The 24,533-nt window shown below is 53.9% G+C and overlaps 10 protein-coding genes across 10 annotated transcripts; 7 read left to right on the forward strand and 3 right to left on the reverse strand.

Annotated features, from left to right (window-relative positions):
* The first annotated feature begins 194 nt into the window (after positions 1-194).
* On the forward strand, positions 195-1,493 carry N656DRAFT_782441 (electron transfer flavoprotein, beta subunit). The gene is made up of 2 exons (XM_064815764.1): positions 195-1,064; positions 1,129-1,493. Exons 1-2 carry the CDS (start codon positions 482-484, stop codon positions 1,209-1,211), a joined length of 666 nt encoding a protein of 221 aa, XP_064667551.1. The 5' UTR covers positions 195-481; the 3' UTR covers positions 1,212-1,493.
* A 680-nt stretch (positions 1,494-2,173) lies between these two features.
* N656DRAFT_736981 (small subunit of carbamoyl phosphate synthase) lies at positions 2,174-4,204 on the forward strand. The gene is made up of 2 exons (XM_064812739.1): positions 2,174-2,528; positions 2,586-4,204. The coding sequence occupies exons 1-2, from the start codon at positions 2,334-2,336 to the stop codon at positions 3,765-3,767; spliced, it is 1,377 nt and encodes a 458-aa protein (XP_064667552.1). The 5' UTR covers positions 2,174-2,333; the 3' UTR covers positions 3,768-4,204.
* Positions 4,205-4,640: 436 nt separating this feature from the next.
* N656DRAFT_312553 (uncharacterized protein) lies at positions 4,641-6,766 on the reverse strand. The gene has a single exon (XM_064809205.1). The coding sequence runs from the start codon at positions 6,605-6,607 to the stop codon at positions 4,766-4,768; it is 1,842 nt and encodes a 613-aa protein (XP_064667553.1). The 5' UTR covers positions 6,608-6,766; the 3' UTR covers positions 4,641-4,765.
* A 922-nt stretch (positions 6,767-7,688) lies between these two features.
* On the forward strand, positions 7,689-8,887 carry N656DRAFT_683994 (uncharacterized protein; the record flags this gene model as incomplete). Its single annotated transcript, XM_064810599.1, has 2 exons — positions 7,689-8,142; positions 8,199-8,887. Coding segments are annotated over 2 exons (1,143 nt in total), but the record flags the coding sequence as incomplete, so codon positions are not given.
* A 1,784-nt stretch (positions 8,888-10,671) lies between these two features.
* Positions 10,672-13,299, forward strand: N656DRAFT_312684 (uncharacterized protein). The gene is made up of 3 exons (XM_064809207.1): positions 10,672-11,476; positions 11,526-12,067; positions 12,121-13,299. The coding sequence occupies exons 1-3, from the start codon at positions 11,166-11,168 to the stop codon at positions 12,951-12,953; spliced, it is 1,686 nt and encodes a 561-aa protein (XP_064667555.1). The 5' UTR covers positions 10,672-11,165; the 3' UTR covers positions 12,954-13,299.
* A 472-nt stretch (positions 13,300-13,771) lies between these two features.
* On the forward strand, positions 13,772-14,725 carry N656DRAFT_800553 (COPI associated; the record flags this gene model as incomplete). Its single annotated transcript, XM_064818025.1, has 6 exons — positions 13,772-13,791; positions 14,056-14,127; positions 14,219-14,262; positions 14,328-14,342; positions 14,410-14,478; positions 14,550-14,725. 6 exons carry the CDS (start codon positions 13,772-13,774, stop codon positions 14,723-14,725), a joined length of 396 nt encoding a protein of 131 aa, XP_064667556.1.
* A 456-nt stretch (positions 14,726-15,181) lies between these two features.
* On the forward strand, positions 15,182-16,285 carry N656DRAFT_312613 (uncharacterized protein). The gene is made up of 2 exons (XM_064809206.1): positions 15,182-15,417; positions 15,489-16,285. Exons 1-2 carry the CDS (start codon positions 15,313-15,315, stop codon positions 16,260-16,262), a joined length of 879 nt encoding a protein of 292 aa, XP_064667557.1. The 5' UTR covers positions 15,182-15,312; the 3' UTR covers positions 16,263-16,285.
* On the reverse strand, positions 15,913-17,342 carry N656DRAFT_782451 (chorismate mutase). The gene has a single exon (XM_064815765.1). The coding sequence runs from the start codon at positions 16,924-16,926 to the stop codon at positions 16,309-16,311; it is 618 nt and encodes a 205-aa protein (XP_064667558.1). The 5' UTR covers positions 16,927-17,342; the 3' UTR covers positions 15,913-16,308.
* Positions 17,343-17,497: 155 nt separating this feature from the next.
* On the forward strand, positions 17,498-20,111 carry N656DRAFT_782452 (mitochondrial division protein 1). The gene is made up of 4 exons (XM_064815766.1): positions 17,498-17,838; positions 17,926-18,535; positions 18,590-19,611; positions 19,677-20,111. The coding sequence occupies exons 1-4, from the start codon at positions 17,767-17,769 to the stop codon at positions 19,950-19,952; spliced, it is 1,980 nt and encodes a 659-aa protein (XP_064667559.1). The 5' UTR covers positions 17,498-17,766; the 3' UTR covers positions 19,953-20,111.
* Positions 20,112-22,043: 1,932 nt separating this feature from the next.
* N656DRAFT_770670 (TKL protein kinase) lies at positions 22,044-22,880 on the reverse strand (the record flags this gene model as incomplete). The annotated part of the gene is made up of 1 exon (XM_064813791.1): positions 22,044-22,880. The coding sequence occupies one exon, from the start codon at positions 22,878-22,880 to the stop codon at positions 22,044-22,046; it is 837 nt and encodes a 278-aa protein (XP_064667560.1).
* Between the last annotated feature and the right edge of the window lie 1,653 nt (positions 22,881-24,533).

Raw genomic sequence — 24,533 nt, forward strand, 5'->3', positions numbered from 1 at the left:
GATCTGGTAGCTCACTGCAGGTTGTCACTTCAGATGTCACTTCAGATGCAGCCAGTACCACACTAAACGATTCAGGGTTAGGGTTATATACTGGGTTTACTCCCTCCCATCGCTTGGCCGAGGTTGGCATCGGCCCTAGCTGGATCGGCCTTGATCGCCATCGGAGCGAACCGAGGGAAACTTTCCCTTCTTCTCTCCACATCCGGCCATTGAAGCGCAGAACCTCGCCATGTCAGCCCTACGAATATTGGTACCCGTAAAGCGGGTGATTGACTATGCGGTATGTATGCGATTGGAATTGGGTGCCGGCCTCAAATGATGGCCAATCCATTGTTCCATATCCGCCTTCCGCTTACGCTCGGTCCAATCCCATGTGAAAGACCTGTCGTGCTGATCATCACCGTCTTCTTCCCGGATACAGGTCAAACCGCGCGTCAACAAGGCGCAGACGGGCGTCGAGACGGCCGGCGTCAAGCACAGCATGAACCCCTTCGATGAGCTCTCAGTCGAGGAGAGCGTCCGCATCCGCGAGAAGAAGAGGGCTCCCGGCGGCGTCGAGGACATCTGCGTTGTGAGCGCCGGCCCGCCAAAGGCACAGGACATACTGCGCACCGCCATGGCCATGGGCGCGGACCGGGCCATCCACGTTGAGGTGAAGGAGGGCGAGGAGCTGGAGCCGCTGAGCGTGGCCAAGCTGCTCAAGGCGGCCGCGGAGCAGGAAAAGAGCAACCTGGTAATCCTCGGCAAGCAGAGCATTGACGATGATGCCAACCAGACGGGCCAGATGCTGGCCGGGTTATTGGGGTGGCCGCAGGCGACGCAGGCGAGCAAGGTCGAGTTTGGCGAGGGGGACTCGGTCAGTGTCACGCGCGAGGTCGACGGCGGCGTCGAGACGGTGCGCGCCAAGCTGCCCATGGTCATCACCACCGACCTGCGCCTCAACGAGCCGCGGTATGCGAGCCTGCCCAACATTATGAAGGCTAAGAAGAAGCCGCTCGAGAAGAAGACGTTGGCCGACTTTGGGATTACGGCCGAGAAGAGACTCAAGGTGCTCAAGGTTACTGGTCAGTTGTCCCCGGGCTGCAGTCCTTATCCTGTCCCTTTCCGTCATGGCTAACTCGAATATAGAACCCCCTCCGAGGCAAGGCGGCGGCAAGGTGGAGGATGTTGATGGCCTTATTTCTAAGCTGAAAGAGCTCGGCGCTATCTAGTCTAGAGCAACTGTCGCATTAAATCTGTACCGCTACACAACCCCCTTGCGGCGTTATGCCAACCAGGTTATGCCCCATTCCGCTGCGTATCGACCAACTCAGGAGTGCAATCTACGCACAGAATCTTGCACTAGACCGTGGCGGCTCGACAACTGGACAGCGATCAACAGGGTACGTCACCCCGCATCACGGCATCTGACGTCCATGTTCGCCGATTCCCCTGTGTCCAGAGAGGGAAAATGAGATTGTAGATACATATATCCTAGTATCCACTATGTTCCATTGGTCAAGGAGATTCTCAGTGACGGCTCCATCCGTAGATCCATGACGCTGCAACAATCGGCGATGAAGCGGAACCCTCATTGTCCGAAGCCGCAACAAAGAGAAGAGCGACAGCCAGATTGAGAAAAGTCTGGGAATGCCTGCCCCTCCCTGCACCGTAAATCGGCCCCGGGATCTGGGAATGCTGGACCAATGACACTCTCGCCAATTGGCAAGCCTACCTCCGTACTGCATGCGCAATTGGAGCGGTGGGACCGTGGGACCCAATTGACAAAAGAGTGACACTTTTTTCTCTGCCCGCCTTTTTCTGTTTCCTTTTCCTTCCTCCAGCTTGAATTCAGTTACGCACCCAGTCTGAGTGAAACCGCCTCACATCGGAAACAACGCCCCTTCCCTCGCAGATTCTGCATCTGCATTCTTGACCTCTTCTCAAACTGGCCCGTTCGCAAACCGCGCTGATGAAAGGTCGCCTCTCCATCTTTACTTCTCAGGTACGTTTTGGCTGAGCTGGGATCATGCTTCCCGCCCCCCCCTCCGTTCCCGCGCCCCCGGGTCTCGAGGCGTCCTTTCTCGTCTCACGTGCGCAGTCCTCGATGGGCTTTTGAAAAGCCCTTCTCTGTGTCCATACTCGAAGTGCGGTCTGTAGAATTGTTGCTAATACGTTGGTGTGCTAGGATTATCTCTCGGGTGCGTCTGGCCCCTCAACATTGCTTGACTCACCGCTTGGTACTGACGAGGATTTTACCTAGACCACCTGTGGAGAGCCTTGTCCGCTTAAGACCCCACTGTTCTGCATAAGAGCCCCTACCCGTCTTCAACCTTTATACTCCTGCCGCCAAGATGTTCACTCACTTGGCTGCCCGTCTCCCCAATGCCTTGGGCCATGCTGTCCCCAGGGTGTCGTCCCGCTTCCCGGCCCACGCTCGTCTTCTGAGCAGGCTTGCGGTTGACGGCAGCAAGGGCAGAGCCATGCCTGCCACCAAAAACAGGGCCACCGCTGCCGCATCCGGTGTTGATGCCACCTTCACCATCAGAGTAAGTACCCACGTGAGTTGGCAGATCTAGTCTTGATTCTAACGCCTTGCTCCGCAGGATGGCCCCGTGTTCCAGGGCAAGGCCTTTGGCGCCAACTCCAACATCTCAGGCGAGGCCGTCTTCACGACGTCCCTCGTGGGATATCCCGAGTCCATGACGGACCCTTCTTACCGTGGCCAGATCCTGGTATTCACCCAGCCTCTGATTGGTAACTATGGTGTGCCCTCGAATGAGCGGGACGAGTACAATCTCCTCAAGTACTTCGAGTCCCCCCATATCCAATGTGCCGGCGTTGTTGTCGCCGACGTGGCTGAGCAGTACAGCCATTGGACGGCCGTCGAGAGCTTGGGCGAGTGGTGCGCTCGAGAGGGCGTGCCCCTCGTGTCTGGCGTGGATACCCGCGCCATTGTCACGTACCTGCGAGAGCAGGGTTCCTCGCTCGCCAGAATCTCTATTGGCGACGAGTACGATGCCGACGAAGATGAGGGTTTCATCGACCCCGGTCAGATCAACCTGGTCAAGCGCGTGAGCACCAAGGCGCCATTCGTGGTCGCGAATCCCAATGCCACTTTCCACATCGCCCTGATCGACTGCGGCGTAAAGGAGAACATCCTGCGCAGCTTGGTCAGCCGCGGGGCGTCGGTCACCGTGTTCCCGTACAACTACCCGATCCACAAGGTGGCGGACAACTTTGACGGTGTCTTCATCTCAAACGGCCCCGGTGACCCGACCCACTGCCACGAGACGGTGTACAACCTCGCCCGCCTGATGGAGACCTCCTCGGTCCCCATCATGGGTATCTGCCTCGGCCACCAGCTTCTGGCTCTCGCCGTTGGCGCGCAGACGATTAAGCTCAAGTACGGCAATCGCGCGCACAACATCCCCGCGCTCGACTTGACCACGGGCCAGTGCCACATCACGAGCCAGAACCACGGCTACGCCGTCGACGCGAGCACCCTGCCGAGTGAGTTCAAGGAGTACTTTGTCAACCTCAACGACGGCAGCAACGAGGGCATGTTGCACAAGACCCGCCCCATCTTCTCGACCCAGTTCCACCCGGAGGCCAAGGGCGGTCCCATGGACAGCGCCTACCTCTTCGACAAGTACCTGCAGAACGTCAAGATGTTCAAGGACAGCGCAAAGGTGTACCGCGACAACAGACCCTCGCAGCTGATGATTGACATTCTCAGCAAGGAGCGTGTTGGCGTGGAGCCCTCGCCCCTGGCGAATGCTGCATGAGTCTGTTTTCTAATGCTGAGTTTGCACGTGGGTTGTTTCTGGGTTTCTGAGGTTTGAGCGTTTGGCTTTCTTTCAACGGTATCCAGCTAAATTGAAATGTATCTGCTTTACTCGACCGAAAGCGTGGGCAGGAAGGGGATCGAGCGATTCAACGAGCGAATTGTTTAGACAAGCGTCAATGGCATAGTTCAGATTGGTCTAAAATCACTATTTCGTCTCCTGACCATATCCCTTGTTTGCCGTGTTGGGTTTTGCTAAGCAATGTTGCTTTGTTGCTGAAAAGCTCTTCATTTCCACTGACCTGGATAAGTATCGCGATGTTGAAGTCGCGCATGGTGGTGGTGATGGAGCTTAGATGTAGAATGGTATCAGTCCATGGAATTGCACAGCTGTCTCAAATAGTGGTAATTTCTCAGCAGTCAATATGAATCTATGACTGGTAGGGTATCTATCCGTACATGCAACAACCTTTTCAGTACAGAATCTGTGCATACAAGCAACGGCCTGTCTGCGGCCTCAACTGGCAACTCCAGACGTCCTCTTCCGTGGATCCACCATCTGCATAGGCAATAGTCTTCCCCATGGACGATGTCCTCGCGACGAGCTTATCCGTTTCGGTTGATTCCGATCGTCTTTCTTTGGGGTTTTTTTTTCTCTCGTCCTTTTCCTGTCCTTTCCGATGCCATTTCGAAGGGATGTATGTATGCCTCCCAAATCGCATCGGTTGCTGATCACTGTCGGTCTTAGTGTAGAGTACATTTGTTATCATTACAAGAAAACAAAGGTAGGTCGTAGCGGGATTGGTGTAGTATCCGGGCGAAAAAAAAACAAGTGCACTCCTCTCCCGCTCGTTTCGGTGTTTAGTGTTGAGCAGCGGAATGCGTCAAGATTCGATGATTTAGTGGCCGCAGAAATAGGTAGTTTGCGACTTAGCTCATGGATGGAATGGGCGCGGCGCCAATACGTTAAATCCGGCGCGACAAATTTTCCGTAATCGCCTAGTAGCGATCGCGCCTTCCGCCTCCGCCGCCACGTCTGCCGCCTCCGCGGGGACCGTTATATGTAGGAAGTGGCTGGCCGTCGAAACGCGAACGGGGCACGATGTCGCGCTCCCGGCGGTAATCACGGCGGTCGCGGTCACGGTCATCGCGACGATCGCGATCGTAACGGCGCCCTTCATCGCGGTCCCGCCTTGGTGGCGAAGGGGGCTTGGGCGCGCCCGGGCGATTGTTGCGCCCAAGACCAAGCCTGCGACGCTCGCGCTCGCGGTGGGGAGGGCGGATGCCGATGAAGACTTCTTTGCCGCGATCGACGAAGGCGTCGCCGTTCTCAAAGGTATACCGGTTAATCTCGTCCTCGCGGCCAAGATCTCTGTGCCTGTCCTTGGTGTAGTATGAGAGCATGTTTGCCAGACGACGCTGGGCAAGCTCTTCCAGGACGGGTTTGTACTGCAAGGGCGGGTTGGCCCGCGTCACCATCCGCTCACCTCCTGAGTCGCCCATGGGAGGCGGCGGCTGGCGGTAGTGGTTTCCTCCTCGGCCGCGAGGACCAGATGGCGCGCCTTCAACAGTGGGATAGTTGCTGCGAGCGGGACCAGTTGGGACTGGCGGCGGGCCCGGAGCTTGTCTGCTGTTGCGGCGAACGGGTTCTGCCTCCGCATTCACCAGTGTAGCTAAGATGTTGCCGTCCTCATCAGGCTCGTACCGGACTTCCCAACGACTCGACGACCCTCGTCCGCCCTCTGATTGCTCGCGGTCGGCCCACTCCGCGACCTTGTTGGAGGGGATAAAATCGACCCAGAGTTCCTTTCTATTGCGCTCGTTGGGCCAAACAGTTCCGTGCAGGGCAGTCCGGACTCTGGAAGCTGACGATACGCTTGTGAATTGCACAAAGGCATGGGTTCGAATCTGGTCAAGGTAAAAATCGACCAGGCAGTCTGGATCCAAGTCGGCACCTGGGGCTGCGGCAAGTTCAATCAGGTAGTCTCGCAGCATGGATTCCCTCAGAGGTCGCATGAAGTTTTTGATGTAAAGGGCAGATGTAGCGGGATGTTGCGATGGCGGAACGTCTCTGTCGTAGCCAGTCGTTGCCTCACGCGCTGGCTCATTCGCAGGCTCATCCACGATTTTGTCTTCCCGATTTTGAAAGGTGGGCTGAGGAATGTCGTGGTCCTTGCCCAGGTCAGACTCTTGGTTATATGTGGGTTGCTCTTCTTGGCTTGTTCCAGCGTCAGCACCGTCAATGACTCTGCCGTAACCTTGAGGAGCCTCCGGGTAATCCTGTTGGATAGGTTCGGGGGGAGCGTCCTTGGTGATGGGAGCCTCGTGGGAAGAAACTGCTTCATCATAGGCCGGAGCGGAATCGCTACCGATTTGGTCGTTTGGACGCGCTCGTTTTGTGGAAGAATCGTGCTCGAGGGGCGGTGGGCTTCGTGACCTCCGCTTCCGGCTCACAGCGTCGTTAACGATTTCTGTGACAGTAGCGGCGGGCTCGACATTGGCGGAATCAGCGACCTCGTCTTGCCTGGTTTCAGCAACCGAATTGGGGTCGGGGGATATGTTTGATGCTGCTGCGGGAGGTACAGAATTGTTCGCGGCCGTGCCGGCTAGATCGCCTTCCGCATTGCCTTCCGCGATTGGGTGTTGCGAAGCGCTCGCAGCGGGCTCGGGGGTATTGTAGCTCTGAGCACCGTCGCCGAGAGGTTCTTGGGTTGCTTGTTCATTCTCAAAGGCGACTAAGCGATCAACCAAATCCGCTTTTTTTCCAGTTTGCGGGAGGTTTCTGCGCTTCAACTCCTGGCGCAATTCAACCACCGTTAGCCGACTAAAATCCACGGCCATGGCTGTTTGGCTACCACAGTTGTAAACGAGGTTGAAAGTGCACGTCGCGTTTACATGGGAAAGTCGTTGTAGAAATTATCAAAGCGAGTAAAAAAGTCGCCCAATGCAACCTTGTGGTGAAGTTGCGCTAATGATTCATTAGCGCGTCTTAGCGAGTGCACGGTCCATACAAAGGCTGACTTAACAACTCGCACGGTGTACCTGACATAAGGTACTTCACCTTATTCTCACTTCAGCCTTGGCTTCGACCTTGGACATTTGGACCAGGAGTGTCGCCCGCCCAAGTAAAGCACGAAGTTATACCCAAGCAGCTGTCCGTCACTTTGCATAATGGAGATGCTCACTCAGCTCCTCTCCAAATCACAGTAGCCAGGACAATACTAACATGTCGAGAGGTAACTCGATCATGGGCAGTCCAAGCCAAAACGACGTGAGGCGTTGGGTCTTCGTACCGAATCATCGATGTGCATACAACTTAAAGCCCAACTCCCATCCAAGCTGCGTGCGAGTCACCTAACCATATTGTATTCTCACACCTAATGCTGGTGTAACTATTGTCTGATTCGCTGGATCCTTTGCAGCCTCATGCCCAGATCATTCAGCAATGGGCGTTGCTGTCGTGGCCTTCCGGAAACAGCCAAGGCGGACAATCAAGTAGCAGCTGGGGCAAATACCTTAGTCCTTTGAAGAGAAGGAGTCACCCAGCTTGCGACTGACCACCCCAATTTGAGTGACCCGTCGACGACAAGAAATGTAATTCACAGAGTATTTTCCTCCTCTCGCGACATTTTATGTCATGTTCGCAGATGCCGAGATTTGAATGTCACAGTTAGGCATGTGGTCCAGTAACCCCATCCATCCTCAGCAAGAAATCATACTCCATCGCGCCGGATACCAAACCACTATCACCAGATTCTCCAGCCTCTGGTAACAGTGTATCATGATGGGCGTGGCATCGCCACCCTCGCAACGACCGACAGAAGTGGAAGGCCCCGTTGCGGTCGGGCATAATGTACATCACGCCGAGAACAACTGGGACGACGAGGTACTCGAAGCGCCACGTCCATCTTCTCCTTCTGGTAGCAGCGACAGTGCTGCTTTACGAGGCGGCGCGTATCGCCAACGTCCCGATCCGGTCTATCGCCCGCCCAGCGATGCAGATGAAGACTATGAAGAAGACGAAGACGAAAAGTACTGGAGAGACTACGAAATCCATCGCAGAAAGCCCAAGGACATCCCCGAGGACGACAACTCAAGCACCAGCAGTGACTGGAACAAGTATGGGAGTCTCCCGCTGGCTGTAAAGGAATACAATGTGGCTTTCGCTGAGCTGGAGGGGAGCGAGCACTGGAATTCCGAGCAGAGAAAGATTCACAAGCTCATCTACATGCGTGGTCTCCATCCCATGCTGCCCTCAACATGGAGATTGAGCTTCAAGATGTGGGGCATCACCCAGCCGGAACTTGACAACGTCTTCTCCCCAAGAAACAGCAAGAAGCGCGTGGTAATCCATGCAAATGGCAGCGAGTTGGAAGGTAAGCACCAGCTTTCTGACATCCACAGCTCGTAAGAAGTCTGACATGGAACTCAGCAACAAAAGCACTCGAGTCGCTGTTCTATCTTTCGCAGACAGTCGCCGACTATGAGGAAATCGGCTGCGAGGACAAAATCTCTCGAACCATCAGCAAGGGAATCCGGAACTACATCAATTGGGCTCTCAGGGATGCGGGCATCTCCAGGTCTAAGACACAGCTCAACATGCTGGTGAGGGAATACCCGCCTGATTTCAGCGCCTATGCCGAAAACAAGAGCAGAGAGGCAGATCTGACTCCTTCCTCTCCGATTGGCGACTCCGAAGGAGGACAGAGAAAAGTCGTCAACGTTCAGGTAACCTCCATCCTGACCGAGGAAGAGCAACAGAGACTCTTCATGGAGGCAATCTCACAAGATGTCGAAAAGCGGCTCCGCAACCGGGGCCAGCGATGGCGCGAACTCCTCCGTGATGACGAGGGCAGAGGCTACGGAGCGCAGCCCCCGACGCTGTATGCCTTTGCCATTGTGCAACACATTGTCATGGTTGCCAGCCACGACCCGAGCGACACAAAACATCCTGTTGTTGTGCTGGAGCAGGTCCGGTTGAATAATAGGGGACATTGGCTGTGGAATGCGCTGGCGTTAGCTATTCCGATCAATGTGGCGCGGGATTCCCTGGATCGGTTGTGGGACACGGGCGTGATTGTCCCGGCGCACGACGAGTTTGATCCAGACCCAGATCTCTGAGGCCACAGTTAACCACATGATCAGGCATCTGGATCCTCTATCGCTGCTGCATTTGGCTTGTAAATTTGCTCGACATGGGACATACGGATACCCGGGGAGACGGAGTTGTGGTGCATATATCGCCGGGACAGAACCACTTCAACTGTTGACCTTGTGGTTGCCAGAGGTCGGACCTTGCGGCGGTTGCACATATAGTACACTATGAAAGTATGAATGCTTGCAAGTTGCGGGTTCCTGTTCTCAGCTCCGTTCTGAGCCATGTCGGTGAATCCAGGCTTGCAGAGTTTACGCACCTCATACTTGGCCGGAAGGAAACCTCTCCTGAAGTATTTACTTTGTACATTGTGAGGTGAGACCGCTGATTATTTTGGCCCTACGGTATTCCAGGCCGTTTGCGGTGGAGTATCTTAGGTTGAACACCAGCACTGATGAGTTTGATAAGTGGGCAGAAATTCACGAGGAAGGCCACCGAGATTCGCAGAGCAGGCATAGGTAAGGGACAATGAGAGATCCCAAACAGACAAAAGCTAGAGACTCAGCGGCAGAGGAATGCTTGCAAGCTTGGGCTGAGAACTGCAGTCGGCCATCTCCTGATGCTAGATACGGTGCAATTGTTGATAAAAATGCTTGGCGGAACTTTGCGTGGACCCCAAGTGTTCATAATCGAATAGGATCATAAAGCGAGCAGGACCCACTTATCTCTTTCTGTGTCTTGGAAGTTAGGACAAGTCTACGGAATCAAGTGAGATTACAGTAGCGGCAGAATAAATAAGAGGGTGATCCGATATCAAGGGCATGGATATGTAAGCTCCGATTCTGAGACTACAAGGTATATAAGTCCAAGTGTGCTGTGTCGTTAACGTCCTCAGGTTTGCCCTTTGCTCTCGTGGCCGTAGTCGCCGTATCCGTACCGTCGCTACGTACCGTGACCGAATCGGAAGGACAGTGGAGACCAAAGTCGCCTAGCTGCAGATCGTGGCGATGCCGAGGCTGCCTTATTTGGATGAGGCGCTGCGGTGCAGTGTCAGTACAATACACGTAGAGCGTGTGAACGGGTGTTGGCAATTGGCAATGGATTTGTAGGGAGGTGCTGTAGCCAGCTCCAGTCATCAAGATGTTGGGCCTGTCTTTTTTCGAGTTGAGCTGCCGTCAACTTTCTTGTCTGCCACCAAAGTACGTAATGGCCGACTGCCTTGGGCCTGTAAGGCGCGTCCAGGGACCCCAGCAATGCCTTGTCTGCTGACATTGCGAGACTTATGATTCGCCAGCTTTACCTAAAAGTGGCCCACTCTCTCCTTCCCTTACCGACTTCTTTCAGTAGGACAGGCCTTCTTCATCCGTAGGCAGGATTCCTGAGATCGTCAAATGCCCAGTATGCTGTTCTGTTTCTCGCAGCCTCCATCCTAAACGCTATTAAGTGTATTCGAACTGCTCCTGCTGATTACGAGGCCCGCCAGATCAAGCCACCCCTGGTTTCCTCCTTGAGCCTGGCTCAACCGGATACATCTTCCTCGCGAGCTAAGCTGCAACGAGATCCGCCTCCGGCTGTCGAAGATCAGATAATCAAAGCTGTGGGGAGCAGTGGAGCGGCAGACTGATTATGCTGTTTTAAGTTGCATATTTGGGATTCGCCCTTTCCTCAACCCCCAACCCTGGAGCGACACTTGAGCCAAACTTCTTCACTCTTCCTCACCGCAACATAATCCGAACCGAACTGCATCTCTCCTATCACGAGACGCCGTTTCCAAGCCATCCTTCGACCTGAGTGGTGTGACTGTTGTCATCCAACTCTCATTACAGCGGTGGTCTTCGCCTCTTCCCCACCCGAGGAAGCTGGTCCAGTGGCGGGCCTAGGCCTTCTCGCTGTACACACACGGTCTCGACGGAAGATCGATTTGATTAGCATCAAATCTCGCATTCAACCGTTAAAAAGCTCGCCGATATCTCCGCACTGATAGTTCCCGCCTGAAATTCAACAGAGAACGGCAACTCTCTGTCTCAAGGAGTATCGGCTCTCTTCTGTCGTCCAGATTCCTAGAAGCCGATACATTAGATCCCATTTTCGAGATTGCCGCCGACATCTCGAATCCCTCTCTTGGCGGTGCCGTAGCATTTTCAAACAGGCGAGAAGAAGACAATAGCGACAATAGTTTCCGTTGTGCCAACATCTGGACAACCTCAAGACGTTACCGTTGCTGCCGCTCCTTGTCGGGAATAATTTACCTTACATCTTCGCCGGTGGTATATCTTGCGAGAGCCCTTTCACTTTGTTGCAGACATGGCGTTACCCGAAACGCCCCAGCTGTTGGGCCCACGAACCCCTTCGGGAGACGCGCCGACCCCTCGAAGGACGGCCCTACCGTCAAGGCCCGTTTCATCGAAGGGAAATAGCAGTGCAGCACAGCGTTCGAGGGATGAATTCCTCGTTCCCGAGGATCAAGATCGGAGCAGATTCGAAGCGGAAAGTTCACGTCTCCTCACCGCTTCCCCTAGCCCTTCAAGCACAACACGTTTTAAGGCGGCAAGCCCTTCAAGTCAAGGCACATTGCCAAACGACTCCGCCCCAGGGCAGAGTGGTCAGATCTGCAGGTCAGTAAGATTGCGTCTCTGCCGCAGAGCTTATCTAACATGTTTATAGCAATTGCCAAACAACTCACACACCTCTCTGGAGGAGATCACCAACTGGCGAGACCATCTGCAACGCCTGCGGCTTGTATTTAAAGGCTAGAAACACATCACGTCCGTTCAACTTGAAGCGACCTCCGAATGTGGTTGCAAGCAATGCCCGACAGTCGCCAGTCAAGCTCTCCCTCAAAGGCCATGTGCCACTATTACCCAACGCGCCCATACCAACTTATGTTGCCACGGATCAGACGCCGACGGGGTCTTGCCCGGGAGGGGGGAAATGCAACGGAACCGGCGGCGCCGAGGGATGCAGTGGCTGTCCCGCGTATAACAATCGAGTGTCTAAGAGCGCGAGCCTCAGCGTGCTGAAATGCCAGAGCGCATCGAAACCATCGTCGGACAACGGTCCAGACGACGCAGCGCCAATTGATATCAATGCGCTACAAGCACAAGGTCAGAACACCACGGTTGTGATCGCCTGTCAGAATTGTACGACGACGGTTACGCCTCTCTGGCGCCGGGATGAGGCTGGCCACACCATCTGCAATGCGTGCGGTAAGGAGTAGCTCCACGGTCATGGCTTAAATGCCTGCTAACATGCCGCGTAGGGCTGTACTACAAGCTTCATGGCGTACACCGACCTGTCACGATGAAAAAAGCGGTAATCAAGCGGAGGAAACGTGTCATACCGGCAGCGGGCGGGAGTCCGGAGGTGGAGAGTGTACCGAGCGAATGGGCGGATTCCCCATCTACGGACGGTGAAGCGCCGATGGAAAGGGGATCCGTCAACCCCGACGGCTCTGTAAATCTCGGAAGCCGGCTGCGGCGAGACCCCCCTCTTACACTGGTGCCAGAGACGATCCTGAGGCAAAACAAACAGGCCTCTCCCCTACCGTCCACTGATCTCGGCCAATACCACTCATCAAACTCGAACCAACCACATCAATTACCTGAATCGCTTACCGACGAGAACCGGCTCGCTCCGTTGACCTCGATACCCATGCCGGACGATCGGCAATCATCCTTGTCCCCCGCGTCCTTCCTCTCTCCCTCTCGAAAACGATCATTTTGCGCCGCCGACATGGACTATCCCAGCTCAAGTGATAGTGACCATCCTAAACGCCTTTCGTCCATCAAATCGATACTCAACCCCACAACTACAAGTGCAGGTCCGCAAACCACTTCTGAGCCTTCCCAGCGACCATATCCACCGTCGGCGCCTACAACTGCCTCGACGCCAAGTCCAGGGGCGTTCTCTAATAGTTATGCCGCCGCCGTTCCCCAATCGCTTACCAGTGCTCAATCCGGCTTGCGGGATCAGGCTCGCGAGATGGAGATTTCCAAAGCTGAGAGGCGTGCGGCCTTGGCACGTGAAGCAGAAAGAATGAGGGAACTGCTGGCAGCCAAGGAGAGGGAACTTGCTGAACTAGGGGATGAATAATGGCAATGGACGATGCTGCTTTAGTTGAATGACGTTATTGAGGACTATAGCATTGGGTGTTTTTGGGGTTGTAGTTTGGGGTAAACAGAATATGGAGCGGCCTGTGGTGGGTTTCCAGCGAATGGGAGTTACTGTTTGGACTTCAGGAAGGATGGTCGGACTATGCGTACGTTCAGCGATGGTTGGGGATAGTTACCTTCAAGGCGACTTGGTTGAGGCGTCCCATATGTGGCGAGAAAATGTGTAGACGAGACCTAAGGCAACCAACACTACACTACACTTCATAGCCAGCTAGACCTAGGCATCGATAGCTTGATGCGTGGGAAACGCACTGGGCTCACATGAAGCTTGACGGCAAGCTTGATGGATACACATAACCCTGAGATGTCTTGACCTACGTAATGGCTTAAGATGGAGGGTTGCAGCGCCAAGCGTTTTGGGGGCTGCCTTTCCCTGACACGCGGCCCAGCAGCGGAGTCTGCCGCTGCTGTCGATTCGCCCAACCAATGCTTCCCGAGTCCCGACTTTCCAAGCTTCGAAGCTTCCCAGCTCAACTCCAGCTCCCAAAATTTCCTCCGCCAACATCGTCATCCACGCTCTTGACTTTTGAATCTCCCTAAATCGAAAAGGCGATCAGCTTGTGACAACTTCCGGCCTTTTTCCGCGGAGATCTTCCTAAGCTTCGCAATTGGTTCAAAGCCACCGCATCGCATCGCATCGCCTTGCAGTTGCAGCAACACCTAAACGCGCGCGCACGCACATACACTTACAGGGACTGGCAGTCGGCGCGCAGCAGACAGACAAATACTGAATAAGCAATGGATCTCGCCGACAGCTTGTATGTGTCTGGAAAAAGCCTTGCCCTCAATTTCTCCTGAGCCCCTGCCGCAACCAACACCTCCCTTTTTCCTCCCGCCGCTGCACGCGACGGGCGCACAGCTCTGGAGCTTGCGCCGCTTTGCAATGCCCTGGGTCGGATCATGGTCGGGCTGGGCGAACCTCTATTGATCTGGGGGAATTGTGCGCGGGCGGCGAGTCGCGAAAAACAGGATCATGAAACTCCGGGTATTGGGAAAGTTTGCTAACCATTTGCCGTTTCTAGTCGCATCGTCAACCTCGCGGTTGCGGTGCTTATGATACTGGGGGGTATCGCGCAGTTCTTTCCGAGCGGGTTGTAGGTGATTCCCTCCCTCACGAGGACGCTTGCCCGGCGCAGTTTGTCTACCTGCAATGGGGCGATTTGTCTGACGCAATCGTTGCTATAGCAAGGAGATTGTTGTTGGTGTTTATGTCATTATCTTCGGCTTGGGTAAGTAGGGGCTTGAGTGTGTCTGTCTGTAATAATGTGCTGTGCTAACAGGATGTGCTTGACAGCGACCGGATTGCTTGGTACGGCTTCCTGCCCTGCAAGAGACGTTTATTTTGGGAATACTGACCTCCCGCCTTGTGCATACAGAGTTCCGCATCCCTCCGCAGGTTTCGCGATACGCCTCGTTCCTATTCTCGTTCATCGGCCGTGGTGTTTGTACGTTCATTGTCCCCTCTTGCCGAACTGGTTCCTTGAGCTAGGGCTGATTAGCTGGTGATGTTGGGCAGTCTACATCTTCATCGGTTGCATTATCCTCGACCACGATCACACCCTCCGAATCATTGATGGGTCTATCATCGGCTTGATTGGTGTCGCCTACGTCGTCCTCGAGTTCATCCCGTCTATTGAGCCGCCCGCGAACATGAGGGAGGCGGATGCTGGCTGGGGTGCCGAGCAGGTTTAAACCATCCGCGGACAGCCGTGGAGTTTGGGCACGGTCTCCGGGGCATGAAGACACAGTCATTACGCGGCTTGAAGAGTCTCTGGTAAATTTCAGGACGTGTCAACGTATTTCCGAGCTGGGTTCCTGAACGGTGTAGGAGTAGCCTGCGCTCTTCCAGGTCAAGGCGCAGGTTTGGCATGATATTCATAGGTTTCGGTGCAGCACTATGTATAGAGATGAAGCGCAAGGGTGGGATTGGCACTACTAGGGCTTAGCTCAAAGTTTGTATCATAAGGATCTCATTGAAAGATGGGATAAGGGATGGCTATTTGACTAGGAGAATATGGAGTGACCTCTGGTCTCATCAACTGCTCAATGCTCTTGAGCATTCACAGCTCGTGTTGGTGAGGTACGTCAGGGTTAGGGTAATTCATCCGATAATCCCTTATCAGCTTCATCGAGGGGCAGCTTCAAACGAAAAATTTGGACGGTCATCGAGGTCCTCACACTCACCCTGCTCCAGGGGTATCAATCTAAGATCGCAACGCGGATCTAAGTACAAGTTGTCGGGCTAGTTCTCATATCTCAGAGCATTCATAGCCATCACGATGGGGAAGAAGCGCACAAGAGATGCCGATGGGCAGGGAGATGTCGATATGACTGACCCCGCGCTTGACCGAAAAAAAGATGAGGATAACAGCTCAGACGACGAGGTGAGCGAGTGACCACTTTCCATAGACGCAGGTTCTTCTGACTAACACCCACTGCGTTTTTCGGGCTGTAGGACATGGACATAGTCAATGTAGACTTTGAGCTGTTCAACTACGATCCGGAAATCGACTTTCACGGAGTGAAGACGCTGCTGCGGCAGCTATTTGACGCCGACGCCCAGCTTCTGGACCTGTCCGGGTTGAGCAATCTCATCGTCGAGCAGAACACAATCGGGTCAACGTGCAAGGTTGACGACAAGGCGAACGACGCCTACGCCTTCCTCACAGTACTCAACGCCCAGGAGCACCGCGCCAAAAAGCCGGTTGCACAGCTGATCGAGTACCTTAGTGACCGGGCCAAAACGAACGACAGCCTGGCCAGCGTCGTGCCAGAATTGCTCGCGTCAGGCAAGCACGTCGGCCTGGTTCTGGCTGACCGGCTGCTCAATATGCCCGCTGAGGTCATCCCGCCTATGTGGTCCTGCATGATCGACGAGATCGAGGCGGCCGTAGAGGACAACGAGCCGTACGAATTCACGCACTACCTGGTGGTGTCAAGGACGTACAACGAGGTCGCATCTAGCCTGGACCAGAGCGAGAGAAAACAGAAGAAGGCGAGGGAGGAGGCAGAGTTGCAATACTTCCACCCCGAGGACGAGGAGATGCGCAAGCACGCGCTCGTGTCGGGGCAGTACGCGTTTTCGAAGGAAGGGGAGTCAGTAGCGGACAGCAAGAGGGCATTCCAGGAGATGGGAGTCAAGTCGTCCGGCTTTATGATGCTAATTGAAGCGAGCAAGTTCCAGAAGGCAGTGCAGTCTATCGCCGAATACGTCGGTACAGCCTCCTAAAAGCAGCGCAATGCAAAAAAAAATGGACAAACAGAACAACGATTTATCACCGTGCCGGCTCCAGCCTCTGCATCAAGTACTCGACCTCGACCTCCTTGGTCAGGGGTATGACAAAGTCCTCGTACATAGCCACGACAGCATCCACGTTGATCTTGACCTGGTCGCCCCCCTCAGCGCCTAGCGACGGGTCTGTTCCGTACGTCTGCGCCTTGAGCTTTAGCCTCTCGAGCACCTTCTTCTCAACCGCCTTGTTCGTGATGGCCTCGCCGATACCATCACGGTCACCGGCGCGTATGAGGCGGGTGAACTTGTCCGTCTCGGACTGAAACTTGGACTCGGCAACGAACTTGCCAAAGTGGATGCGCCGCGACAGTGCCTGGAGGCAGGCTATGTCGCACGTCGCTGAGGACCCGTAGTTCTCTTGTGAGACGCCTCGATCTTCGCGGCCAAAATCCGGGCACACCTTGGGCAGGAACTTCTCAATGTAGAACTTCTTGATCTTGTCGTTGACGTTCATATTGTTGGGGTGCAGGATGCGCGGATAATGCAGCGAATCCAGAATGGGCTTTTGCACGGCGGCCGGGAAGAAAGGGTACTCATCCGGCGACTCGTAGCGCCGGATCAGCGACTGCAGCTTCTCCTGCTCCATCAGGTACCAGTCCATGAAGCTCAGGGTGCTGTTAGGTATCGGGACGGCGCCCGGCACATAGATATTCTTGTTGAGCGGGAACTGGACGCGCTCAATCAAGTGGAAAGTTATGGTGTCCTCCAGCCGACTGATATACCGTGTGAGCTCACGAGGAACCCCCCATATTCTGGGGAGCTCAAACTCACATCAACTGGTAGCGGATGCGCGAGAGGTCCAGTGCTTTGGACGGGTCCGAAAGGTCTATGATTGAATCCATGGTCTTCTTATATAGGCGGTAGGATCAGGAAACTTTAGATTTGGAAATTCTCGGCTCTGGCAATGAATATGTTGTTATGCGCTGACGCCTGGATTTCAAAGTTCAAAAATCGAATTTATCGAATCCGAGGTTGGGTTTCTCGATGCCGAATCGGAGGTCTCCACCTGCCTACAAAGAAACAATGGACCTTGGAACTTGGAACTTGAAGAGTGACGCGCCAAGCAACTGGAGCTTAGCATGCCCCACCAACCCCGGCTGTTCTTTTCTGACCAATGCGAGACCCTTCAAGCCTTCGGCTGGGGGCACCTGCAGCCTCAACAGTTGCCGTCGCGTGGATTGCAAGGCTAGCAATTCTGCGCCGCATGAACGTGATGTGCTGTAGGGTAGTAGTTACTTCCACTGATCATCCACCTCACGACCTCTTTGCCAGTGACATTCCGCGTCGCTTCCGACGAGATTAACGTTACAAACCCCACGATCCGTAACATCATTTGAGCTGCCTGCCGGGCGCTCAGCTGTCCGTATTCCGCGTCTGAAATACGACGTCACCAATTTTTGATCTCGAGTGGACACTGCAACTTTTTCACCTATGCCGACGAATGGCAGACCCCGGACGCAAGGATGACTACGCCGACCTCGCGTCGTTTGACGACGATTCGTCGGTCATATCTGTGAGCGACCATTGAATCTGAGCATACGCGTTGGGGAAATAAAAGGCGGGCGAGGAACGCGACTAATCAGAGCTTCCATAATGGCAGACACGAGGGCTCGAAGCATTCAGCCGTAAAGTAACCTCGACCGCAAGCCATTTGATGGGCCCGCGTTCCTCTGATCCCACTTCGAATCCCCATTACCACAGCGCCATGAGCGAGGTGTCGAGACAGCTGCGGAAGCCGGCGCTGCAGCGGAGCATGCTCTCAATGGCACGCACGACGCCAACGGACCTCGTACGATCGCGCCTATCCACCAAGGAGATCCAGTCACGTGCGCTATCGTACGTACCTGATGAGCTGCTGAAGAACATACCCGAGAACGAGAACACGTATTCCTTATTCCAGGGCTTTCAAGCGAGTTTTCCGGACTTTACCGACGAGGGCAAAAAGCACAGGCGGCGTGTTTCGCGCGGGAGGAAGTTGCTCGACGAAGGGCCCACGACGCCCGAGGGGAGCCCCGAGGCTGTGCACAAGCTGAGAAAGGAGAAGGCTTCCATGATGCACCAGCTCGAAATGCTTGGCATCCGCAAGAATATGGCGAGTAGCGAGATACGAGAGATCGATGCCAAGATAGAGAACCTGACGGGCATGCGCCGGATCATCTTGGATAGACTGGCGAACCTGGAGAAGGACGAGGCGCTACTTGAACACGACAGTGAGATAACCCTTGGAACATGCCATCACCGTTGCAGAACTAATTCCTCGATAGTTGTTGAGCTCGAAGGCAGGTTAGAAGAGGCGCAGCATCTGGCAGCCGAAGTCGAATCAGTAGCCCTTCATACCCCTACCAAATCGGATGATGATCTGGCGTCGGAACGAGGCGATGCCGGAGGGTTCATGTCGCAGTCCATCTACGAGAAACTCCCTTCGGCAACCAGCACGCCTTCCAAGCGGAAAGGGCGAAATATTCGGCGCAAATCGATGCCGATACTGCACGAGCACTTCAAGCCCGGTACCATGATCCGCTCGATGCGCGCGCACCAGGACAACATCACTGCGCTAGATTTTGACGCCCCCTTTGGTCTGATGGTCACTGCTGCAATGGATGACTCGGTCCGGGTGTGGGATCTGAACGCAGGGCGCTGTATCGGGATGCTGGAAGGTCACACGGCATCCGTACGAACGCTACAAGTCGAGGACAACTTCCTCGCCACGGGATCCATGGATGCCACGATTCGACTGTGGGACCTCAGCAGAGCGCATTACGACCCTCAAGGCAGCTCTTTTGGCAGGGATGAGGAGGATGACGGAATGGCATTCGAAAACCCGGACGACCAGCCAGTGGATCCGCCCGCCGGCAGCATGGCTGACTGCCCCCTCTTCACGCTGCAAGCTCACCTCAACGAGATTACAGCACTGCACTTTAGGGGCGATGTGCTTGTCTCGGGCTCTGCTGACAAGACCTTACGACAGTGGGACCTGGTGAAGGGACGGTGCGTGCAGACGCTGGACGTCATGTGGGCGGCGGCGCAGGCGTCAGTCCTTGCGCCGGCCGGCGACAATACCTGGCGGCAGACCAGCCGGGCTGCAGACGCCTCGGCTGATTTTGTCGGCGCGCTGCAAGTGTTCGAGTCAGCATTGGCCTGCGGCACGGCGGATGGCATGGTGCGGTTATGGGACTTGCGCAGCGGGCAGGTGCATCGCAGCCTTGTGGGCCACACGGGGCCGGTGACGTGCCTGCAGTTTGACGATGTCCATCTTGTTACGGGCAGTTTGGACAGGAGCATACGGGTAGGGACATGCGTTTTCTTTTCTTTTCCATCTGCCTGACCGAAATGCTGATGGGACACATACAGATATGGGACCTCCGCACTGGGTCAATCTACGACGCTTACGCGTACGACAATCCAATCACGAGCATGATGTTTGACACGCGTCGCATCGTCTGCGCTGCGGGCGAGGATGTGGTCAAGGTGTACGACAAGGTGGAAGGGCGGCACTGGGACTGCGGCGCAGGCATTGTCGAGGCTGAGGAAGCCAAGACGCCTGCCATTGTCGAACGTGTTCGTATCCGAGATGGCTATATGGTTGAGGGCCGGCGTGATGGTGTCGTAGGGGTCTGGACGTGCTAGGCCATGGCCCGAAATATGTCCGTGTACATACCTGTCTGCATATCTGTATGTGTGACTAGGATGCGGGCGGTCGTGGGAGGGAGGAGGAATTTACTCGTACATAACGTTACAATTATACTAGAACTATGAAAAAGCACTGAGGCTATAAGGTTAACAACGTATTTTGTCAATGCTTGACACTTTATATTCTTCACTACTGTAGATTTTTCACTCACCTGTAAGTAATGAGGTGTTAGGCCTCTTGGGAGAAGCACTTCACATTATCTTGGCCTCCGACTCACGTAGGGGAGAATCAAGGGTGGGAGGTCAAGATCTTCTTCAGTTACAACCCTTTCCTCGAATCCAACATTCAAGTCACAAGAGCCAGACTCAGGGGAGGCGAGGGCGGCCATGAGATGCCAAGGCCATTGTTGTCATCTTCTCAGTTCCCCGACGGTGCATCTACAGCCTTCCAAGGTGGCCAATTCCATAGTGAAGGATGCGGAGGACGTGACGCAACAGGTGGTTCCAGTCTTCTGTCCCAGAAAATGCCTGGCCGACCACTCCGTGGCGAGGAACACACTGTTCGGAAATCTCGAGCGGCTCTTCGATGGCACGATAGCACCCGCCGAACTGGACCTCTACTACGGCCCACATCCAAACAAGGTCAAACCCCAGACGAGTTCTGAGGCCCTACCGTTCAATCAACTATGGACGAGAAGCCTATAGCGCCAAACTTCTGTCTAAAAGTCAAGGGAGTGGTGCGGCCGCAGCAACACCACAAGCTCGTTAGGTACGGTCAAGTGATCCTGTCGGGGCCCGCGACATGCACAGTTGGCAGAACTACGGCGAGGTGGAACGGCCTCCGATGGCAAGGCCTACTCATTTAGCTCCACTTATCATGACGGTGAACTCAAGAGTCAAGATGTAGGCCTACCGCCAACCACCGCCTGGCCCTACCTGGACGTTAAAAGCGGCCAACAGCACCAACAGCTACAACGTCGATGAGCTGGTTGGAAAATAATGACTCAGACGATGGTGGCCTGTATGTTTGACGAAGCGCCACTCTCATCAACCTTGAACAGGGCATATTCTTTGGGAGGCAGCTTGAGAAGTCGAAGGACAGGACGTTAGGCACAATGCCCATCGCGCGCGGCTACCTAACCGTGACTGGTGTATTTCATGAAAGATCAAAAGTCTAAGTAGTGGAACTCCCACTGCATGGCTGTTCGATTGCAGTAATCCATGTGCTAAGCATTCTTTCCTCCATCGCTCAACCTGCTCTCATTCTCTCCAGGCATTCGAAGAACCATCAGCGATTCCTAGCCCAGAACGTCAACCCCTTACCATTAGAACGATGTGTGGCGTCCAGAAAATCATGATGACATACAAGAACTGCACCAAGAACCCAATACATTCCTTCACCAAGACAGAATATCCCATCATGGAGCGATGCGACCACGCTCTTGCGGGGACACCCAACTGTCCCAACCTAAGGCCAAGCAGTCAAATATTCGGAAAATCCAGAAGCACCATCACCTGTCCTTTCTGCAATATCTAGACTTTTCACAGTGAGTCCGTCACTTTCACCGTTTTGCTGGCCCGATGTCTTGATTACTTACTGATTTTATATAGGACTTGAATCCAGCATGCCAACCAAGCTGGCCTTCGTCTCCATTCGTGTTATTCCGCATTCGAGCGCAACTGAGGTCTGGCGAGCTTGGTCTATACAGGGATTTGGGATATGTGGCGGCCTGAGGGCGGTTAGCGTTACGGAAATCTCGAGGGGATTGTTTATGTAGCACCACGGAGTTCAAGTTGCCTCTTCATCGCTCTTTTCGTACGCAACTAGTTGGTGCGAATCTTTTGGCGGATTAGGCTGCCGATTGGCATTGCTTGTCCATCCACTCTTTATTTAGAAACATGATATAGATAGATAGATTTGTTCTTCACATACCGGTCCAGATATCGCTCCGTGAAACAGAGATGTTTTGAGATTGAATCCGATGGGTTGGGCAAGCGATGGACAAGCCGATAGTCCTCTAGTTAGACTCCTAGCTGGCGGATTGCGAGTACCTGTCTCCGATCTACCTGAATTTGTGTGACCTAGTTCTATTCCTCCGAGACCGTGGAACAAAGAGCAGCTAAGTCCATGGAGACATCCTGGGCTGAGTCATACCCGAAATCCCAGCATCGCCTGATGATGTCTCGCGCAACATTATCCTCGGCTATCTCGGGCTTGTTGCCTTGTTCAACAAAGTCATCAATTTCTTCTTCTTCGACATGCGAGTATGGCGCTTTCCACTCGGTGATCTCATAAACAGCCGATCCGAGGGCAAACAACTCTCGTTGCAGCATGCTCAACTTCTCCACTTCTTCATAAGGCATAGCCGGACAATAACGCGCTTCGTAGGTATGGTTCCCGAACTTGGGATACGTATCCCCGAGGGCTGAGTCGGCAAAATCACAGATCTTGAAGCTGTTGTCTTCAAAAACGAGGGTGTTTCGAGTCGAGAGATCACCCCAGATCACTTTACGAGAGTGGAGGTAGACAACGCAGTCGGCAAAGGCAGCCGCCATCTCCAAGCGTCGGCGCATTGGCGGGCCTTCCGGGGAATCTCGAATGAAGTGTCGAAGATTATCCTTGGGAGCAAGCTCAAGCCGTAGGGCGATGGCATCGCCCTTGTCATCTTCGACGAGGCCCAGGCATCTCGTGATATACGGGTTGTCGTCGCCAAGGGCTTGGTAAATCGCATGCTCACGACGGAGGAGGTTGCTCGTGTCCATCGCCAGGGCTGCCTTGCCGTACGGCACCCCGTCGATCCATATGGACTCCGCCTTTACAACCACGTTTGGTTCATCCCTGTTAACGTATATAACGGAATGCGTCGTCCACCACTTGACCTCGACGCGGCTCTGGATAAATTGTGCCGTCTTTGATAAAGCCATGTTGACGGGACAGAAAGTGTTTCGAGTATGTCTGTTCCTGCGATGCTCACGTTCTGTGCGAAGTTGGATTCGAGTGACTGAGTTCTTTCTTATTGTTTTTGAGGGGGCGGTTGGACCTGACTGTTGGTGAAATGAATCTGTCCAGGCAAGCAGTAACCATGAGAGACACTTATAAGTAAAGAGATATTGACCGCCAAAACGCAGGGGGTTACGGATACAGTACACACACTATTAACGCCTTTCTGGAAGTCTGCAGCAACCTAACATGCCAAGCGAGAAAGGAACAACGTTGTTCTCATTTGCACTTGGGTTCGTTGGTTCGATGTTACAGACCACCTAACAGGGGATTGGGCGCTTAGCAATACTGCGCTCTAACTACGACCAAACCTTAGGCCCTTAGTCTCAGAACCATTGCTGAAGAAGCCTTAGAGCTCTCTTAGGTATCCATATTTACTTCTGAGATTTTTGGATAGCTCTTTTTAAATTCTTACTAACATAGCTTAGAAGGCTGGGCCCAGCACTTGAGATGATGCAAGTACAATACATGTCACACGGGGCTTTATCGTTCAGTTTGAGATGTTCAGCGCTTACACAGCCCTTTTGGCCCCTGAGGTGGTCTAACCGGTCCCGCTCATGCTCCATGATAGGCGAGCTAACTGCATCTAATACCGTGCGATCTGTCTTCCAGTGCCAGAAATACGTACTGTACAGCTTCGTGCGCTAACGTGACACGAAAAACAGGCACTACAAGACGGTATAAGCAAGGAAAGCATCAACAACACACTCGAAATACATAGCTGCATACTCCTATCTAATTCTCAGCAATCTCTGAAGATATTGTGCATTGAGATCACCCAATTATCAGTGTTTCCTGGCTTACACCTTGTTTGCAGTGCCTGTGTCTAAGGAGCGTGGGCATGGAAAGATCATGGCCCTGGCCTTCGTAGTTGGCTTAAACTCAATGATGGCATTATCTATGAGTTGGAAATCGAAGCTAGAAGATTCAGCTACTGGTACGAAGTAGGTACTTCCATGACGACCTCAAGATCTGGAACTACCTAGTAAAAGGTGTTCAGTGGCTTTAAAGTAGCTACGTAGAGGTTTATTTGAGACCTCGCTAGTTACGACAACGAAGCCGACGAATTGTACATAGAACTGACCCGGACGAAACTCGATGCATGCCGGTCCGTCGGCCGGACGGGGCCGGAGTCGGGTACGTGTAACCCGCAGACCAATGGGAGACTGGGATAATCCGAAAAGGGCAAGTCCATAATTCCCGAACCTACTAAAGCGAAAAAGCTGCATGTTAGAAAGACTGAGCTTTAACCCATTTGGTTCATACGAAGGTATGCGAGCTTATCCAGGCACTCATCCGTCGCTGACATCGAATTATTCGGCTGACATAGGTGCAGTTGGGGCTTGCAGTGGATCGCTCTAGAACAGGGGACTGTTACGTTTAGAGACTCTCGACGAAGATGAGTTTGTTAACTCCGGGATGCTTTTACACTGCCTCGCTGCCAACATTGGCCAACACCGAACAATCTTCCACCAGTGCTTTTTACAACGTTAACGCCGATGGAGTTGTCCAATCCCCGATGTCCGATACAACATGACGGGAGTGCCGTGAGTGCCGTAAAATAGCACTGCATTGCC

The sequence above is a fragment of the Canariomyces notabilis genome (assembly GCF_033297395.1).
Source record: "Canariomyces notabilis strain CBS 508.74 unplaced genomic scaffold N656scaffold_22, whole genome shotgun sequence".
NCBI classification, from domain to species: Eukaryota; Fungi; Ascomycota; class Sordariomycetes; order Sordariales; family Chaetomiaceae; genus Canariomyces; species Canariomyces notabilis.

Bases quoted from the DNA above. Each gene is read 5' to 3' on its own strand.
- N656DRAFT_782441 (XM_064815764.1), top strand. From the start codon at position 482: ATGAACCCCTTCGATGAGCTCTCAGTCGAGGAGAGCGTCCGCATCCGC. The intron at 1,065-1,128 runs GTCAGTTGTCCC...ACTCGAATATAG, and splicing joins CAAGGTGCTCAAGGTTACTG to AACCCCCTCCGAGGCAAGGC.
- N656DRAFT_736981 (XM_064812739.1), top strand. From the start codon at position 2,334: ATGTTCACTCACTTGGCTGCCCGTCTCCCCAATGCCTTGGGCCATGCT. The intron at 2,529-2,585 runs GTAAGTACCCAC...CTTGCTCCGCAG, and splicing joins ATGCCACCTTCACCATCAGA to GATGGCCCCGTGTTCCAGGG.
- N656DRAFT_312553 (XM_064809205.1), bottom strand. From the start codon at position 6,607: ATGGCCGTGGATTTTAGTCGGCTAACGGTGGTTGAATTGCGCCAGGAG.
- N656DRAFT_312684 (XM_064809207.1), top strand. From the start codon at position 11,166: ATGGCGTTACCCGAAACGCCCCAGCTGTTGGGCCCACGAACCCCTTCG. The intron at 11,477-11,525 runs GTCAGTAAGATT...ACATGTTTATAG, and splicing joins CAGAGTGGTCAGATCTGCAG to CAATTGCCAAACAACTCACA. The intron at 12,068-12,120 runs GTAAGGAGTAGC...CATGCCGCGTAG, and splicing joins CACCATCTGCAATGCGTGCG to GGCTGTACTACAAGCTTCAT.
- N656DRAFT_312613 (XM_064809206.1), top strand. From the start codon at position 15,313: ATGGGGAAGAAGCGCACAAGAGATGCCGATGGGCAGGGAGATGTCGAT. The intron at 15,418-15,488 runs GTGAGCGAGTGA...TTCGGGCTGTAG, and splicing joins ATAACAGCTCAGACGACGAG to GACATGGACATAGTCAATGT.
- N656DRAFT_782451 (XM_064815765.1), bottom strand. From the start codon at position 16,926: ATGGACTGGTACCTGATGGAGCAGGAGAAGCTGCAGTCGCTGATCCGG.
- N656DRAFT_782452 (XM_064815766.1), top strand. From the start codon at position 17,767: ATGGCAGACCCCGGACGCAAGGATGACTACGCCGACCTCGCGTCGTTT. The intron at 17,839-17,925 runs GTGAGCGACCAT...CCATAATGGCAG, and splicing joins ACGATTCGTCGGTCATATCT to ACACGAGGGCTCGAAGCATT. The intron at 19,612-19,676 runs GTAGGGACATGC...GGACACATACAG, and splicing joins GTTTGGACAGGAGCATACGG to ATATGGGACCTCCGCACTGG.